Genomic DNA, 18,778 nt, shown 5'->3' on the forward strand with positions numbered 1-18,778 from the left:
TGCCCCAAGACTGCCTATGTGAGGGGAAACCCCCCGGGACGGCCGCGGGGTTCGGGCATCCGAAGCCGGGCGAGCCCCGCACGGGCAGTACCAGCGGGCAGCACTCGCTGGCGGGGCCGCCGGGGAGCGACTGAATCGGCAGCTGCGAGCGGCGGGGCTCGCCGTGGCCTGTGTTTATGTATTTTGTAGTAATCACATTGCTGACATTACCCGAGCGTGCTCCTAGCAGAGGGGGATTGGCTCAGGCAGCTTTTAAACCACCTATATGCTAACCAGCGCTGCTGCCAGCTTCCTTGAGGGGTCCTGCCTGGGAAAAATCAAACCTCAACCTTAGACCCCTGTCAAGCGGGGAGGGACCTGATATTTTGGAACTAGTCGGCAGCGTGGACAGGAAATGACCCCTCGAGAAACTGCTGCTTTAAAAAGGAGCGGTGGTGCCTGAAGCTCTCCAGTCTCTCCCTCTCTCCGGAGCCTGAGCGCTCCCGCTCCCGCTCCCCCGCCCCCCCGTCTCCCGCTATAGAGGCTCCCACAGCAGTTCCCAGCCAGTGCGTGCAGCCTGGATGTGTGTGCGTGTGCGCGCTGCTACTTTGTACTGTGAAGAACACACAGCCCATGTGCTCTGTATGGATGTTGATGATACTCTGTGTAGCTTGAATCTCTGCAAGCAGGCAAGATGTCCAGCACACCACATGACCCTTTCTATTCTTCTCCTTTTGGCCCATTTTATAGGAGACACACACCATACATGGTGCAACCAGAGTACCGAATATATGAAATGAACAAGAGGCTCCAGTCGCGGACGGAGGTAAGTCCCTCAGCCTTCTTTTACTGTGCATGGACCTTGTTAGGTTTCATCCCGAATTCCAGCTGAAGTGTCCCACTAGACAGTGCAGCATATACAGGCATGGACCCTAATTAATTTAGTAGTTTAGTTGGGTAATCCCTCATTATGTTTCCACGCAGAGCAACTCTTTGAGGAGATAGCAGCTTAGGCTGAAATCTTGAAATTACAGTACAGCACTTCAGGATTGATTACAATACTGGTCTCAGGAAATTTCTCTGCTTCAGTGTGTTGTTTGCTCAGGATTTGTCCTACTGCCATTTACAGCTATAACACTGCAAGGTATTGCCTGAGCTTTTGCACAAAACTAATTCAGAAATGTTGCAGGTTTAGGGGGAGAAAGGAGCCTTTCTCTGGTTTTGTTTTGTGAACTCGTTGAAATTATAAATGAACGATAACAGAAAACAGGGGCAGAGTTTTGAAAACTTATTCCTGGGCTGCACTTGAAGAACACATGCTCAGCACAACAAGAGAAATTCATGTTTACATTTAGAATGCAGTTGCTTTTAGCGGGAGAGGTGATCGGTTCATGACTTTATCGTATAGCTGTCAAAAGTACCCAATAATGTAAACTACATTTACTGCTGGTTATGCTTTGTATAGTTTGTTAGTGGCTTCTAAATCTAGATCAGCCACCACAAAGAATATGCTGAATGAGAAGGGGAAATACTTTTGTCACTTGAAGGGAAAGAAAAGAAAAAAGACAAGAAAAGAAAAGAAAAGAAAAGAAAAAAAACCCCAAACATAGTGGAGCCTGCATCTTGTTATTTATGTGGTTAAATAAAGCACACTTTTTAGTCTGCTGAAAAGTGTATGGACTGAATCAGTCTGCATTTCTGGCCAGGTGTCTGTGTTTGTGCAGCAAACATTCTCGGTGCTGCAATTTTTCATAGTAGTTTACTAGTGGTGCTCTGAAAACACTTTCAAAAAGTATTAATCTTTTACAGTGAACAGCTTTATCTAGGCAAATATCTGCCAGAGTCGTGCCATAAAGCATGGTGAAGGATCTCGGGTTGATCCGTTTGTTGTGTTGTAATTCTTTAAGGGAACATGAGGTTATCATAAATAAAACACAGGTTGAATTGTCAGCTAAGCCATGGCGAGTCTGTGACGTTTAACGTATATGATACAGCTAACGAGCTGTGACCTGCTTTCTGATTGGGCAGCGCTGCGGGGTAACTGTTTCCCAACACCCTTACCACTGCTCTTCTTTAAAACACTGCTCTGAAGTAGCTGGTAAATGCACTTTGTGGTGCTGGTTAAAAGCTGCAAGGAGCTGGTTGCTCCCAAATCATGGCAACTGTTTGTCAGTTTTGCTCCAGGTTGTTGATGGCAGAGGGTCACTGCCGTTGAGATACAGTGAGGGGCTGTGGGAGGCTCATTTGCTGCTGTTGATTTGTCAGTGTCTTACAACTCTGCTCCTGACATTCCTGTACATATTGATGTACTAATGTCTAGCCTTTTTCAAGTGAAAAAAATCTAAACAATATGTATTATTAAGTGATTCCTTCAGGGTTTTATGTACAAGCTATTCCGAAAAGCTGTTAGTACTAATTTAGCCTTTTAACATATTACTTTAGTGGTAGTTCTGATAATTGTCCATTTTCTGATTATAGCTCCTTTACAGATGTTACACTGGAAAAGTTTTGGAGTGACTTGTGAAACAACTCCCCCCTCCCGTGTTGCTGAGGTGTGTTGAGTTAGACTTCAGAGCATTTAATTGCAGTTTCTGTTGTGCACGTTCACATGGATTGTGATGGGCAAAGAGCAATAACCCACTCTTCCTTGCTAGTGCTGTCATAGGTTTCAGCAGCATTTTACTTTGACAGGCAGTGTTCAGTTAATGAAGGCCTTATGCCAGAGTAGAAATACTCCTGCCTTGTGATTGTTCAGTGTTTACATTCTGGTTCTGTGTTTTATAATGTCTGAGCTCTGTGCTGAAAGCATTGTTGTTTGCTGAAGTGTGTTTTCTAGCTGTCCTCATCTCATCTCATTCATCTTCCAACTGAAACACCTTGCTTAATAAAAAAAAATTAAATTAGTTGCCTGGGACACTTACAGTGACTAGGTGTAGATAACCTGCAAAGAATCATGCTGGCTTCTGGGGCAGGTTGGGAGTGGAAGTTTCACATCAATTTTATGCACTTCTAAGCATATTTGGGATTGGTATCTGAAGGCTTCTGGAACGTGCATAACTAGCTCTGAATTTTTTGAGTCCAGACCGATGGAGCCTTGTATGAAATGGAAGGAATGTGCCTGTGCTGTGGGTGATAGAGGCTTACTGCATGAACGTTTTTCTTCTGGCAGGCTTTGGAATAATGTAGGCACTGGTCTCTGAAGGAGGCTGCTTGTACTCTGTGAGCCCCAGGGGGTAGGTGAGCACAAGCAAAGCAGCTTAAGGGAAAAGGAATTACAAAGAAACTCTCCAAAAGACTGTGAGCAGTGGCAGATTCCACTTGGACCCAGCTTGTGGAGAAAGCCAGTGGCAAGTGAGGATAGGTTAAAACATGGGAACCTACAACTCCTTATCCCGAATATAACCTTGGAAAGCATTTTGGGATGTTCCTGTTTTCCTACAAAATTAAAAAGTTCTTAGTAATTCTTTATAGTCATATTCTCTGCTCTCCCTTGCAGTGGTGGAAGTAAGAAGGCAGAGCAAAATGCACATAATTTAATAAAGTTCTACAGAGGATGGATGGAGAGCCAATGACAGGAATATCTGTCTGTCATGTCTGTTTTCTTCATTCCATCTGTAAAGTCCACCTTAGTAGTGAGTTTCTGCAGCTGCTTTCCAGAGCTTGCAGGTAGGTGAGAAATTATTACACCACCCCCCCCCTCCCCCCCAAAAAAAAAAAAAAAGAGGAGAGAGCTCACCGTTAGGCAATCCACTGGTAAATGTCATTTCTACTCCTACTCTCCCAGCAGCAGGGTCTATGGTATGTTGGGGGAGGTAGAAGTGTCCTCAAAGTGTCTCTGCACTTGGGGACCCTCCCTGAGAAATCTGCTGCATCCAGTCCTGTTTGTGTCAGCTTTGGGTGGAAGGGAATAATAGTCAGTGTGAAGGATGTGCCTAGTGTATTAAGCAGACAAAATACAGAGTGATAAAGAAAGGTCATTTAGATGCAGTGTAGCTATCTGTGTTGCTCTTACTTTCTTTAGGGAGAAGTGCTGGTCATGAAAGTAAAGAATTAGCAACTCTAGCCTGTGCTGGGTGCGCTAACTTGTGGTCTGCAAACTTCTTACAACTTTATGGGCTCCTCAGGCAGAACCTCCAACGGCCTTTTTAAATTCAGGGTCAGTCTTAGGTGAAGAATTCCAATCACACCCAGGCAGGGGGTGGTTTTATGATGTAAGTTCTGGCAGAAGTCCACCACCTAGCTAATTCTTATGTGATCTAAAGTAAATTAGGGAGTCTAAGTCACTAACTGGTGTACAGGAGCACCTTACCTTTCTTGAAAGTTGTTCAGAGAAACCTAATCTGGTCATGCTTTTTTTCAAGAGAGGAATTAATCCTTGCTTTGGGACCATCTAATGCCATTTTGTAATGCATCAACAATCTTGATTTAAAGAAGGAAAATGAATATTTGAATGTTTAATAATCTCTGGCAGATATAAAGATAAATCTTATTTACTTCTATCATAGTTGATTAACTTTCTGGTTAACTAAAATGCAGCTGTTTCCCTGCTCCATGTGTGGCTTTAAGGATCTCATTACCATTCACTCAAACTCAGTTTATCTTAATATTTTTGTGTATGTGTTAGTTTAACATTACAATAAAGCAGTGCTGTTGGGGCATCGTCATCAGTTTCTAAAGTTCTAGGTAGCAATACACAACCCGGGTGAATTAGTTTAAATATTTTCTGTTTGTCTGATTTTTAATCATCTGAAATTGCTCACACTTAAAACAAAGGGTGATTACATCTTATATGCAATTGTTTTTCAGTAACATTATGGTGTGTTATGGCTGCATCACTTAAAGTTGCTGGTAGTTTAAAGTTTGAGGTGTTGCTTTTTTCTCAATAATCACAGAAAGTTATCAAGCCTTTCACTTGTTTATTTATTCCCCTGTATTGTTAGGACTTTTGTGTATCACAGTATATTAAATTCCCCTGTATCTCTCTCTGTCACTCCAAGAGATTATGTTTTACATCACCATCATATGCAAAACACAGCTTTCCTTCTGGCTAAGAGAGCAGTGCTATTAGGGTGACTGGAAAACTTGAATAGTAGCATATTTGTTGTAAAGACCGTCAGCTAAATCAAATGATACCAAACCATGTCAGACTATATAGTGAATTTAGCAAAAGCAGAGGTTTCATGATGGAAGAAAGTGTAAAGAAAATTAAAAGGAAAATAAAGGAGCATGTTGTTATTATTTAAAAGCTAGTAAATGAACTGGAAGCTTACACAGACATTATATTCCACCAAATATTTGAAGCAAATCAAAGCAAAACAAAATTTCTGCAGTTTGATGGAAGTTGCTTACTTTATTTCCTCACATTGCTGTCTGATGAAATAATCTTTTCTCCTTCCTGATGCATTTTTCATAGATTGGTCATAAAAGTCTATGTTGTGACATCACATTTGTTCACACAGCAACTTAGTATCACAAACAGATCTTTTGTGTTGTGTACGTAAGGCTGAGTTTGTTCAGTGAGTTTGTTTTGTTGAGGGGCAAGCGCATACATTTCTGTCTCATTGGGGGAAATATTCTTTCACCCACAAATATACTAATGCTTACCAATTCTAGGACACGAGCAAAGTATTTTAAAAGAGCACTTCAAAACCATGCTTTGCTGAAATGAAAAGGTCAATTTTAAAAGAGGAGCCTTGAATTCCTTTAGGCAGACACTGACTTCAGAATGGATTCAAAGCTTTTTACTGATTGTCTTTTATTTCATATAGTTTTTTCATCCCTAAAAAAAAAAAAATCAGCTGCAGCTGTTTTCAATTAAAATTGTTACAAACTAACAATTCTTAGGAGGCTGGGGGAGGAAAAAAAAGACTCACTTCCTTTCCTTGCTGATCCTTAGTTTACAATCAGGGGAATGTCTTGCTCGGTTTCCCCCCCCCCGCCCGCCTAGAGTTATAATATAGAATGTAAACTGCAGCCGTAAGGAACAGGGAGCTTTTGGGGGCAGGGACTGGTGAGCGAGAGGGAGAATCAGTGGAAAAGTGTAAAAATGGATCCTGTCTGCAAATGACTCTGATACATACTAGATAATTTTCTGCAAAGAAACCTTTTCAACTATTCGTTTTCACTTTTTCATTCTTTACTCTTTAAACCATAAATCCACTTTAAAAAAAAAAGCAAACTCAGTCTTTCCTTGATGTAAACAAGATTTACTATGCAGATCCAGTCTCAAAAATAGAAGCCTCTGGATGGTGAGAAGGAACAAAACAGAGACCATAGCAAGGGCCCAGTCCTGTGCTCTTATTTAAGCTGGAGTTTAGCCTGCAGTAGGATTACAAGATCAGATAAGAACAACAACCAACCAACATTTGTTTGTGGTGTATACACTTTCTTTGTTTACAGAAACAGTGTATGTGTAGATTGCTAAACTGCAATATTTTTAGCTGGGCTCCTCATTTCAGGTGTTTTTTTTTTTTTGTTATGCTTTGGGGTTTTTGGTATCTTTTTTTTTTGCCCAAAGTTGCATATCTGCTGCAAACAGGCATTCCAGCCATGCTGGTACTTTGCTGCGTGGTTTCCTCCCCAAGAAGAGCTTTCTTTCCTGCACTGTACTGTGTAAACAGACCAGGAGTGTATAGCCTCAGTTCTGCTGGCTCTTCTTTTCTAGGAGTTGGTCCTGTGCTATTTGAAGCTTCAGAGGGGTGTTCCTTGCAGGGACAAAGTTGTCCCAAAGTGGCTGGTTCCAATGGTGTTATTTATTAGGAAAAAAATAGTAGCAAAAGAAATCTGCCTGCACTGCTGGCTGAAATCTTCTCCCTAGGCTTGTGGCTTACTTTTCCTCAGTGCATTCTTTCTGTGCTTGGTTACTGTTAGAATTCCAGAAAACACTTTATGGTCAGAATACTGTTTCCATTTCTATTACCTTGTGGTAGACAGTCGTGCCTTCTGAACTAAAGCCTGTAAGTTACTGATCCAAGCTGAATACTACACTTGGTAGTCTGAGGTAACTGGGGATCACCTAGAACCACTCGCAGACCATAAACCTCAGTATAGGAACCATTGATGCTTTTGGATATAACTCTGGGACTTCTGTGTCTTACGGGGAAACTGAAAAGTCACAGCCCTGGGAAAATGATACTTTTGCAAAACTAAATGAGTTAGGAGTTGGTGGTTTTCTAAGCCTATCACTTCAGAGTTCAGGTGTTGGTAGAGGCTTTGCAAAGGCCATCCATTTCACAGGAGAAGGCTGTCTTCTTCGTGGGACTCAGGCTGTCTTCTCTGTGAGACTTAGGCTGCCTTGGCACCAACTTATGGTTACACCATTGTCAGAAAAACATATTCATGGTGAAGCTGCTGGCTGGAATAGTGTTCCCATTTGCATTCTACAGGCTTGGAGAATGTGATTTGAACATAGCAGTTCTCTTTATGAATAACTCTGATAACTACAGCCAAAATGGAAGTATCAAAGTAGAACTTCCCTCTAAGGTCTTTCTCATGTCAATATTCACATCCAGGTACTTGGCCAGGGTAGAGTCACAGTCTCACAACTAACACAGTAAAAATACAATTTTATGTAGGCTTCTAAGTGTACTTAAAATCTACTGCATGGTTACTGCATACCACATAGTTAGGTCTTTGCATCTTTCCAAGCAACTAATAAATTAGAAGATTGCTGTAATACCTATCACAATGATCTGCAGTACCTGCTGATATTCATCTTTCCCAGTTTTAAGCTACAGAGTCAGCTTGCCAAGCCTAGTAAGCTGAACAGAAACATCCAAATCTGGCCATACTGTGTGTGTGTGCGTGTGTGTTTAAAAAGGGAAAGGGGAAATCTAGTCTCTGGGTATAGTTTTGCCTTCATATTACTAATGTGCAGCAGATTCAGTATCTGTCCATATCCCTTTTGTCTTACACAGCTGCTAGCTGCAGGCTAAAGCATCCTTCATGATCCAGGAAGAACTGCACAGGCTAGTTAGATGACCTTACCTGTTGCATTCAGATGGCAAATGAAACATTGTATGTGCTAAAATTGGTCATGTTTGGAAACTTCTGATTCAGGTAGACCCAAGAATAGAACTAATTGTAGATCTAATATGCTCATTCTTCAAACCAAAACAAAACAAAGCCAAAACCCATGGGAAAACCAACTGTTCCAGTTTGAGTGTTATTATTTGCAGTCTTGCATCACCTGTGCAGCAGATTTTTCTTTTGGGCTTTAAAACGTCTGATTTTTTTCTAGCTCCACTTTTATTAGGTTATTTTCTAAAGTAGTAAATTGAGAAAATTAGGAGTTCCAGTACCTTGCGTATTTAAAGTATTTCATGTGCTCTGTTGTGATTCGTGTTCCAGTTGTGCAGTTTGGCCTTGGCCATTAGCAGAGGATTGTGTCAGAGACAGAGCTGCCGTCTGTCCTAGAGCAGGTCACAGAGAGATTTCTGAAATATTAATGACCACATTATACAAAAAGAAATATTCTAAATCTTTAAATACAGTAGTGATATGGAGAGAGGAGAATGCTCAGAAAACAAGAAAGCAAATAAGGTGATTTTTTTTAATTCTATTATTGTTTAAGCTGAAGCACCATCAACATACTTCATCCCTCAGGAAGGCAGTCAGCAGCAACATTCCTAACCATCTCCTCTTCTACAGCCTAGAGATCCTTCAGGGTGCAATTGGCAAGGCAGGCCTGAAACCTGCTTTGCCTCTAGGTTTGCAAGCAGAGTAGTATTTTAGACATGGAAAAAGGGAATATGAAATGCCTTGCACCTAGAATGCTGTGTTTTCTTCATGCAGTTCATGGGAGTCTCATGGGTGGGTTATGTGGCTGTGGAGGAATGCCTGCAACTGTTTTACTCTGTCCCCCATGACCTGTTAGTAACTTGCCTTTTCAGATCAGTGTCACCATCTTCCATAGTTCTTTAATTACCAAAAATGCTTCCATGTTACTCCCATTTCGCATCACAATAATGTGATTAGAAAGGAATAGAACTTCTGTAAAACAGTTCCTTTAGAGCAAGCAAAAATTTTTCTTGTTGTTCAGCATCTTGTAGGAGGGATCCCTACTCCTTTTGGGCCTTGGCCAGCATTTTTCTACATTTCTTCTTCACCATACCAAGATGCAGAAAACATTGACAGGATACAGACTGTATATGTGCATTTGCCACCATACTATTTGCTGTAGTGGATGAAGGCAGTACAGTATCTCTATTGCTTCTACCTAGACTTAATCAGTGGAGTATCAGTTAACCCTTAGGGTAATTAGGTAATAATGTTGTTGATGTGATTTGAAGCATCGTTTTAAGCAATTAGAAGTTCAGATATAATGTGATGCAATTATGCATTATATAGCACATCTATCCATTTTACAGAGCAAAAATTACCATATGTTTTGTGGGAAGCTTGGCATTTTGCACTGACTGGAGTTCTGCTCATAGTTCTGAACAGCATGCCTGTAAACTATGGTAATAACTCTTTGAAGGCCACACCTATGCACATTGCTGGTTATGTTAAAAAGCATGAGCCCATTTTAATGAACGTGTTGGCGTGAATAATGGGCCATGAAAAGCCAACACGCTGGGTAAAGGTTCATTACCTGAGTGCAACAAATACTACATGCAAAATTTCCATGACTATTCACTTGAGTTTAACAGTGAATTTGCTTTGGCTGTGCTTGTGCTCTTTATGCCTTTCTGTGAATGTTTGATCAATGGAGTTTTATTCTTACAGATAATTGGAGAATGCAAATTTCAATTTGTTAAGCCTTTTGGAAGGAAGTTGCTTATTTTATATGGGCTAAGCTGAGAGGCATTGTCTCCTGTTTTGACTCTTCAAAACCTCCCAGATAGAGCTGTGATACTTAAAAATTAAATACTCCAGAGAGGAATCTTTGACTGCTTTGCACTAAGGACTGACCAGCAAATTAATGACAACGTCTGGGTGGCAATGGGAAAACTGCAGGTCAGTAAATGTGATGTACATGCAATTTTTTTTTTGGGGGGGGGGGCTCTTTTTTTGAGGGACAGGATGCTGCTTACTTTAGAAAAATGTAATAAGAAAGAATTGGTGAAAAAATTTCCAAGCCTTCTGGCCTTTTAAGCTCTAGCCGCATCTGTGCTTATCCAGTCACACAATATGTGACCAATCAGCACACAGTATTAGCAGAATATGACATGCTCACAGTGCACTGCTTGTTAAGAAAAAAGAGCAAAAATGTGTCTTAAATTTGTACAATTAATGCAGTCAAATAAATTGCTATTAATTCCTAGCAATTCCATCTAGAATGAAGTGGGATTCATAAAATTTATTATTTGCTGTGAATGATTAGCTCAGCTCTTTTCAATGCCTCGTAACACTCTTTTCAGGGTTAGTAATGCAAAGTAAAAAGATCGATCAAGATGCCAGTGCACCAAGTCCATCTCTTCCTTGATGGTGTTGTAAGATTATTTAACACCCACCTCAAAAGCATCCTAAAGCAACTGAGTTGCACCTTGACTGATTGTTTCATCCAAAGGGCTGCACTTCTAAATGTGCAGCACAGCTCAGGCTTCCCGGTACAAAGCGGTGTTAGAGCTGGTATGTAACCTGAAGCCACAACCTGCGTGTCTTGACTGACAAGAATCCTACCAGTTGAGCCACTGTGACACCTTGTGGCTTAGGAAGCAACACAAACATCCTAGAAGACGAGCAGGTAAAAGCCAGAGGTGTTGATAAATGCCCTCTTAGACAACTATCAAGGGAGATCTTCTTGCTGGGTTACTGTACCATGTTTTCCAGATCTGGTTACATTTAGCAGTCATGGGCTCATTTCTTTTAGGCGTTCCTGTATCATGTATTTTACTATGAAGTGTCATGAGATGGGGTGTCATTTGGCTAAGTCTGACCTGCTGCTGTTCTCCCTGGTGCTTTAGTGTTTGCTTGATATTCAGATTACATAAAGAAACACTATTTAGGCTGTAGTACAGGGTAAATATTTTATTTGTTTTTTGGTGCTGAGTATGTTCAAACAGTAGCAGAATTAAAAGGAACTGAGATATAGTAAGCATTTGGCAATGGGCATGGGAGTCTGTAAACTCCTGAAATTGGGGTTAAATAGATCTGTGTTTCAGCTGTGGGTAGCTCATTAACTACAATGAAGCTGTGCTTAGCTGAGAAATCCTCTATAAACTTTCAACTGGGCCAATAATGCATGGAGCTGAGAAGGAACTCTGCATCTGTAAAGGCTCAGGACTTCACAGTCTCTTGCTTGTCACTTGTTACTCCTTCAAACAAGCATGTTGATGTTTCTTGCCATGATGATCGTGAGCATGAGAGGAGTTTCCTGTAAACTCCTGCGTTATGTCCTGTAACACTCTCCTTGGCTCTGATGCTGTCAAAAACTTGCAACAACTGGGCTGACATAGTTGTCTTCTGTTGCCAAATGCTGACTTATTGCAGAATACACTCCCTTGCAATGCATGGAGTCTGCATTTTTTGTTGTCCCTTATATTCAGGTATTTCCAGAGTGCTGTCACATAGACATTAGATGTAGACATGCATGTTCAAACTTGCATTTAACATGCCAGTGTGGGAAGCTATTGCAGCACAGGGATCAGGCCATGCAACCTACCTTATTTCCTGTATAAGTATTTTGTTCCTTTGCTAAACTTTATGATCTTAGGTGGCTACTGTTGCTCATGCACAACCCTGTCTTGATGATGTGGACCCTGACAAGATTCTTGGGGCTGGGGCCACCTTCTCTGTTCTTGTGCAGTGCTAGCATCATGGAGTTGTGGTCTGTACTTATAGCCCATTTTTAATATTGTGCTCTGTATTGTAACTAACTGAATGCTAAATCTGGATAGTAGTACTTAAAATACCTTCTAACCCAAATCTAAATATACCACATTCATTTTGATATCACGACTCAAAATGTTTTAATTTATATTGCATGTATTTATGCACTACAAATAATTATCTGACTAGAAAGTACCATAATAGTCTAGGGTCTTGGAAGATGACTGTTTAGTGTTTCATTACTTCTCAAATCATTCAGCACACCCATGTAAGCCTACTGGCTTTGCCAAGCAAGAACAAATATATTTTAAGGCAGCATTCTACCAGCTGATTTGTATATCTGATATTGTTATTAAATCTATTACTTTTTTAGTGTGATTCTTCAGTAGTTTCATGTCAATCAAGGAAGCTGATTCGAAGTCTGTTTTCTTTTAACAGTGGACAGACTCTTTTACCCTAAATCCCACAGGGCAAGCATATTCTTCTCAATGGGAACTGGTGCTATGGAGTATGTACCTTATTTCATGAGGATTTGGGGAGAGAATATTGTGAAGACTTTTAATAAATAAGTGGAGATGAACCAGAGGTTGTTCTAGGGAAGAAAGGCCACACATTTTTTTTTCTTTTATTGTTTGCACTCTACTGATTTAATTGGCCAGTGAGAACAGACCCACTTTGAATATTAAAAAGACAAAATCAACTCCCCCCTCCCCCATCCCCACATCTGTTGCCTTTTGGAGACTATTTACAGTATCAAAACCATCCAAAGTCTAATGGATTTTGCTTTTACCTGACATTACCTGTGTTTGCTTGTGAAGAGATGAGGTAGTTAAAAATATTTCATTCTGGTTCTGAGGAAAAGGCTGTGTTTAAATTATTGCTTTGAAAGAAATGGGGTCACCTTAAGCACCACTTAAACATTTTTGATGTTACACAAATGAAGGTAGTCGCAGTTTTGATATACTTCTGAATAGTGATCTAATAGCAGTATCTTAATGATTACCATGTTATAGAAATAGAAATTGTTCTTGAGACTGCTTGAAGTCTGAAAGACTGAACTCCTGAGCAGGGCAGAAGCAGGAGAGCATAGTTTGCTAAAACTGCTGAAATCATCTCTGCTCCATGTCATTGTGCCACTGCTTTCTGCAGTATCAATCAAATGGACTGAATTTTAATAAGGAAGTGAAGCAATTCGCTGCCCCTCTGCTGGGCTGGGCACACCTCTGTGCAGGAGCTATGGAGCAGTCTACAATATGGATATTAATGGTTCAGCCAGATTGTGGTACTGCAGGATAGCTGTGTCTCACTCGGTGCCCATCCTATTTTGGGACCTTTCATCATCTGTGGACCCCAGAATTCCCTTATCTTTGATTAATGCCACATCTAAACATAACATTTAAAAAGGGGTAGATTTTTAAATGCTTTTTCTTACCATTTTCATAGATGTTTACTAGCTACTTGTTACAATGTTTTTCCTGTTGAGGGGGAAGAACTCTCCCAAAGCTGCTGAAGGTGGTGGCTTTTTAGAAACACAATTACCTATATAATTTTAAAGATTATTAGGAAGTATATGAAACTATTAGGACCATGGGAACTTGGATAAGCCCACCTGATGTGCAAATTTTCTTACCAGAATAGCTGCACTAAGCTTGAGAACACCAAGTGTGATTATAAGAGTCAACTGAGAAATATAAATTGAAAGCTCAGCCCAGCAGTCTTTCCCTTCTTTAGAGATTGATGGCACACAGATGCACAATTGCAGATAAAATAGTTGGAGGGCCATTGGTGCTGTTGTGATTTCAAAAAGAAAAAAAATTAAAGCATATTTTTTTTCCTATCACAAGCTTAGTATCTTTGTTTCAGTCAGTCTGATCTTGTAACAAGCTCCTCATCCCTTGCAAAGCTTTTTCCATTGTTCACATCAATGAAGTGAGCATTTGCCCCTGTATTTGAAAGTGGTAGAAGAAAGTGCAGGAGCTGGTATGGCAGCATTTGTTTTATGGACCCTACCTGTTCTAACAGGTTTAGCACATTTAGGTGACTTAATTCCTAGAGATGAATTTGAGGCACATTAAAAGGAGCTAGAAGGGCATATTTAGCTTGTAAGTATTTTCCATTGTTGGCTGTGTGATAAAACCACATGTTCAGGGGCTTAGATTATGTTTGCACTTATTGTTTCACAAATGCCAAAGGTATAATAGAGACCGTGGTTAAGAACAAGCAGCACTGGCTAATAAAGAATATTGTGTAGCAAAACAAATAACAGAAAGGAGGTAAACTTTTTCTCAGTTGGAAATTTAGCTAGAGAGAAATGTAGGGCTCATAAATTAGCAGAATAGTGGGTAGATCTGGCAGGCTGTATGATGTACATCATTTAGCTGATCTTATCCACACACTCCTTGAAAGTGGATTCTCAAGTGTACATTGTTAGCTGTATCAATAAATAACAAATTTTGTAAGATATGTAATTAATTTTTTTCCTTCATTTGTTTGGGTTTAGTACCAATCAAACCCAAATCCTGGATATTCGTAGTTAATACTTTCAACCATTTTTCTCCAGCAGCTGTTATCTTCTGCTGCTTTACTGGGAAGAGGAAAGGAGACGATTAAATGAAATTCATAGCCTTTTACTGCCTGCTCAGCCTGTGGCTGGCAGCGTGTGGGGTTTGTGGCTGCTGGCCTTGCAGACTTACAGACTTTTATGACGTGAAGTGCACACTCATGGGCCTATGCAAGCTAAATATGGGCTTTAGCACCCTGCCCCTCCACTTCCCCCCCGGCAGCTTTCATTTAGTATGCTGAAGTCTTCTCCCAGTAAAAATCAGAGTGAAAGCATCAAGCTACCCATGACAGTTGTGAACGTAATGTGCTTGGCAGCATGGCCTGAGTTACTGGGTCCAGCAGGTGTTTTTGTAGGTACACTTTCATATAGTGCTTTGGTTTTTGGCATAGCAAACACTAATGTTCTGATTTAATAAGTGAAAAATGGATGCGCCTAACAAGTCTGAGTTTTGCTGAAATAAATAGCAAGTTCTTCAGTAGCCCAGCACTCTGTATCTGCCTTAAAGTATGCATTCCCTCAGTTTGTTATTTATTATTTGGAGTTCTTTTGCTAAGAAAATTATATTGAAATAATTATCTCAACAAGGTTTATATATGTTGACAAAATGTTGCTGTCTGCTTTGCACTCAGTTGCATTTAAAACCTGTCGGTGTATTTCAGGCCATAAAATAATGTTGCAAAATATAGCCACTTGCGTTTGCAGTGGTCTCTCTTGCATCTACTTAATGATTTATTTATTTCTAGGAATTGCATTTGAAATTCCCAGACATCTAAACCTTTTTCAGCATCAAACTGACCACTGATCTTAAAAAATCATCTACATCAGCAACTCAATCATTGACAAGGGCTGGAGGAAATGAAACATCTGGGATCTATTAAGATTTTTATTTATGCTTTTAAATATTGAAATGTATATTGCTGCTCGCCTTTTATGCTTTGAGCATGAATCCATTACAGAAAGCTCTCACAATACAAACAGTTGCACTGTAAAGTGAGTAGAAAGCTGGGACCCTACCATGCAATTGTAGAGAGTCACAAGGAGGACAGTGACTGTGGTGAATGTCAGTTTATTGCAGTGAGAGAAAGGCTTTACCAGGTTCTTCTCAAAGATAACAGACTCCTCAATTCTCTTGTGGCTTCTCACAGAAAATGCTTCCCAATGCATTTATCTGCTTTCTATACACTGTGCCTTTGAGGTGCAACCTTGTTGGAGTCTTCAGTGGAAGTGATGGCCTGAATTTCTCACTACAGCACTTCAACTAATCCCCTACTTGCACCCTCATTGTTTTGTATTATTAACTTGCTTTTGTAATCATGTCATATTTTTGGAGAGGGAAGAAGGCTGTTAGGCCAGTAGCCCAGGTCTGATCAGAACTTGGCTGAGTTTACACAAACTCTGCTAATTGTCTTCAGCTCCCCTTGTGCTGCTCCGGAGCCTGTGGAGAGAGCGGGGCACAGGACGGGGGGGATGAAAGCCTCGGAGGTGCTCCGTAACCACAGTACCAGGCAGACTAAATTTATTCTTAAAGACAGACAAGACGTTTGGGCAACAGGCAGTGCTACTGAGCTTTATCGGATGTGGGTTAAAGAAAAGTCTGAGCTGAGTGCTGTCAGGTTTTCCACAAGGCAGCCCTGCAGCTGGAAGGGAATGGCCATGTCTGAGTGAGGCAACTTTGTGTTGGGCCTCAGTGTTCCAGGCTGCTTTTGTCACTTTGTAAATGCACGTTCTCTGCCTTGCTCCTCTTTCAACTGCTGCATTTAATTTGTGCACTAAAGAGTCCTGTATGCTAGTCTCGTTAATCAAGTACTTGCAGACGGCCCTTAGGGAAGGAGAAGCCCCTGGAGGGGTCCCAGCTGCAGAGCACAGGCAGTACGGCAGCGCTGCCTGTGTGCAGGCACCTGAGTCAGCAGTGTGCCAGCACCTGGGATTCTCAGCATCAAAAGCAAAAGCTGATGGAATGGTTTGAGTTAACAATCAGTAAATAACTGTGTCCTATTCTCACTGGGACCAGTCACTAGAGGGGGTGAGATCTCATGTATTAACCTAGAACATTACAGGCATTTTGGAGGAAGATTGCAAATCCTGCTTAGAGTGGCTGGTGGAAAGAGGAGCTCGTTACCAGGTAGCAGTCCTTCAGCTGAGGCTGAGTCCCTTCCATTCCATAGAAACCCTCTTGTAAAATATATTTTGAATTTAGTCTATGACCTGCTGAATTTACTGGAGACTCAGAATGCAGTATCTGGAAAGAATTAACTGAAAACCATGACACTTTCAGGCAAGAGGAGGAAAAAAGGATGCACGCATGCAGATAATTGATGCGTTCAAAGTATGCTTCCCATAGCGAGCTTTACCAGAAATTTCCATTCTTTACTTTCGGATTCAGGGAAGTAGAAGAGTAATAAAGTAAATGCTTTAAAATAAATGAAAGTTAGCTTTAGGAAGGGAAAGGTTTTCAAAAGTGACGTGCCAGCAAATACACCAGTCTGACCACGGACGGAATGAATGCTTAAATACCATTTTTATAGACAGTACTAACCCAAAGGGAACAGTAAAAGCAGAGGGGTTTGGGGATGTAGCGTGCAGTGCCTTTAAAAGGACGTTTTGAAATTTGTTGTGACCTGACATGAAAGTTCAACATTGGATAGCAACCTGAAATGAAGACCATTGACTTGGTAACTTCTATTACCTTGATTCTATCATGAGCTACATTTAAAACATGCCTAGGATATGTCCAAAAACTATACTGAAGTAATAACTCAGTGAAATGCTAATGTATTATTTATCAACAAATGTTCTCTAGATTACAAAGATTTGAATATCCTTCAGAATTTCCCTTTCTGTGTTGTCACAATGTACACATGAAAACATGCCTGCACAGAAACTTGAATTAGTTGAAGTTTCACTCAGGACCTTCACTGCTGATAGGGGGAACTACAATGAATACAGATGATTCCACCGCTAATTATGATTCAAAATACCAGTGCTGTGGGGTTTTCATTTTAAGTGACATTGTAAGAGACATTTTATTTTATTTTATTTTTCACAAGTTCAGACTGGCATTTCTCCTTCATTTGGAGAGATGCATGAAGTCGTAATAGCTGACAGCCTCCGCTTATGCTATGAACGAGCAAGCACGTTTCCAACGTCTCCGAGCTAGATGGTAGGATGGCAGTTCTGTGAAAGGCCATTCACGATTAGTTGCAACACTCTTGCTAAATGTGTTTCAATTAATTTTTTTGTCACTGAGAAATCGAGAAATAAGGATCTTATTAAAGGCGACCACATCCTTTTATGCAAATTTAATGCCCTTGACAGGTTTATCATGATAAATGGTCAGGATGAGATAGTTCATGATGTCTCTCTAATCTCTTCTGTGAAGATGTTCATATCTTGCGGGAAGTAGCCCCTCGAGAGCTCAAATCTTCAGAAGTATGTGGCAGATGGCGATGTCTGCAGAGTCACATAGATTGCTTTGAAGTTCCTCCAAATGATGCCTTCAGTTAGTGTCTGAGTTTTTCCTCTTGCTTCATCTTTCCTTTGGTGCCCTCTTCTCTCCTCCATCATGTTGTGTTCCCAAGTTGTTTCTCATGCCGGGAACGTGAACCAAACCCTTACAGAGTACGTCTCAACTTGCTCTCCAATCCTGTCATATCTTTGCCTCTAATGTTGTTCTTCCATTAGGCATCTTGCATATTTTAAGTGCAGTGCTTCACAACAGGAAAACGATAAAACAGAACAAGTGTCTTAGAAAAGCTTATCTATCATTCACACTTTGTGTTCAGTTTTTGAGTAAAACCATGGAGCCAGCAGCCAGCACCAATGTCATGTTAACTGATTCATCAATTATAATCAATTCCCAATATTAATTAAGACAACTGGTTGTTACTAATCTGTTACTACTAATCTATAGTTACTCATCAATTTAGATTAGGAACAAGAAGTGGTTAAATTTTGACACTTCAGCGGGGAGTCTGAAAACCTCACAAAATCAAAAAACTCTGCAAACCTTTTGAAAAGAAAAAAATGACCAGAATAGAGCTAACACAACAGAGACAATATGAAAGCATGAAATAATACTGCTTGAAGATTTGAACAGTCATGTATGTTCAGAGCTGGATATTTTCACTTTTCCTTAGCTGGCCTTGGCTCATCTGTGTTTGGGTGGGCTTTTTTCTGAAATCAGCTACCAAAGCTTCATGTAAATTTTTTTGCCTGTAATATTCCCTTTGTAAATTCACATTTTAGAATCACTGTCCCTAGGTATTTCTATCACCATCTTCACTATACATAGTCTTGTGTGTAATGATTGGTAGTATTTAATTAAGCATACATACATTTTTAGTACTTAGGTTTTTTTTTGGCATTACGTCTCTCTCAAATACAATTCCCATAACTTGATCCCTTTAAATGTCATATTTATAATGGGTTTTTAGTTATGGCCTACTGATTCCTACCAAAACCATT

The 18,778-nt window shown here is 40.4% G+C and overlaps 1 protein-coding gene across 8 annotated transcripts in view; it reads left to right on the plus strand.

The window, feature by feature from the left end:
- The first annotated feature begins 562 nt into the window (after nucleotides 1–562).
- LDB2 (LIM domain binding 2) overlaps nucleotides 563–18,778 on the plus strand; it is a 208,474-nt gene continuing 190,258 nt past the window's right edge. For 7 of the 8 annotated variants that reach the window (XM_054391710.1, XM_054391712.1, XM_054391711.1 and 4 more), the window contains exon 1: nucleotides 563–805. In XM_054391710.1, the coding sequence (XP_054247685.1) occupies nucleotides 674–805 (132 nt within the window). In that variant the 5' untranslated portion in view covers nucleotides 563–673. The remainder of the gene's footprint in view (nucleotides 806–18,778) is intronic. The other variant, XM_054391714.1, reaches the window with a different exon arrangement.

Source organism: Indicator indicator, chromosome 23, assembly GCF_027791375.1.
Source record: "Indicator indicator isolate 239-I01 chromosome 23, UM_Iind_1.1, whole genome shotgun sequence".
NCBI lineage: Eukaryota > Metazoa > Chordata > Aves > Piciformes > Indicatoridae > Indicator > Indicator indicator.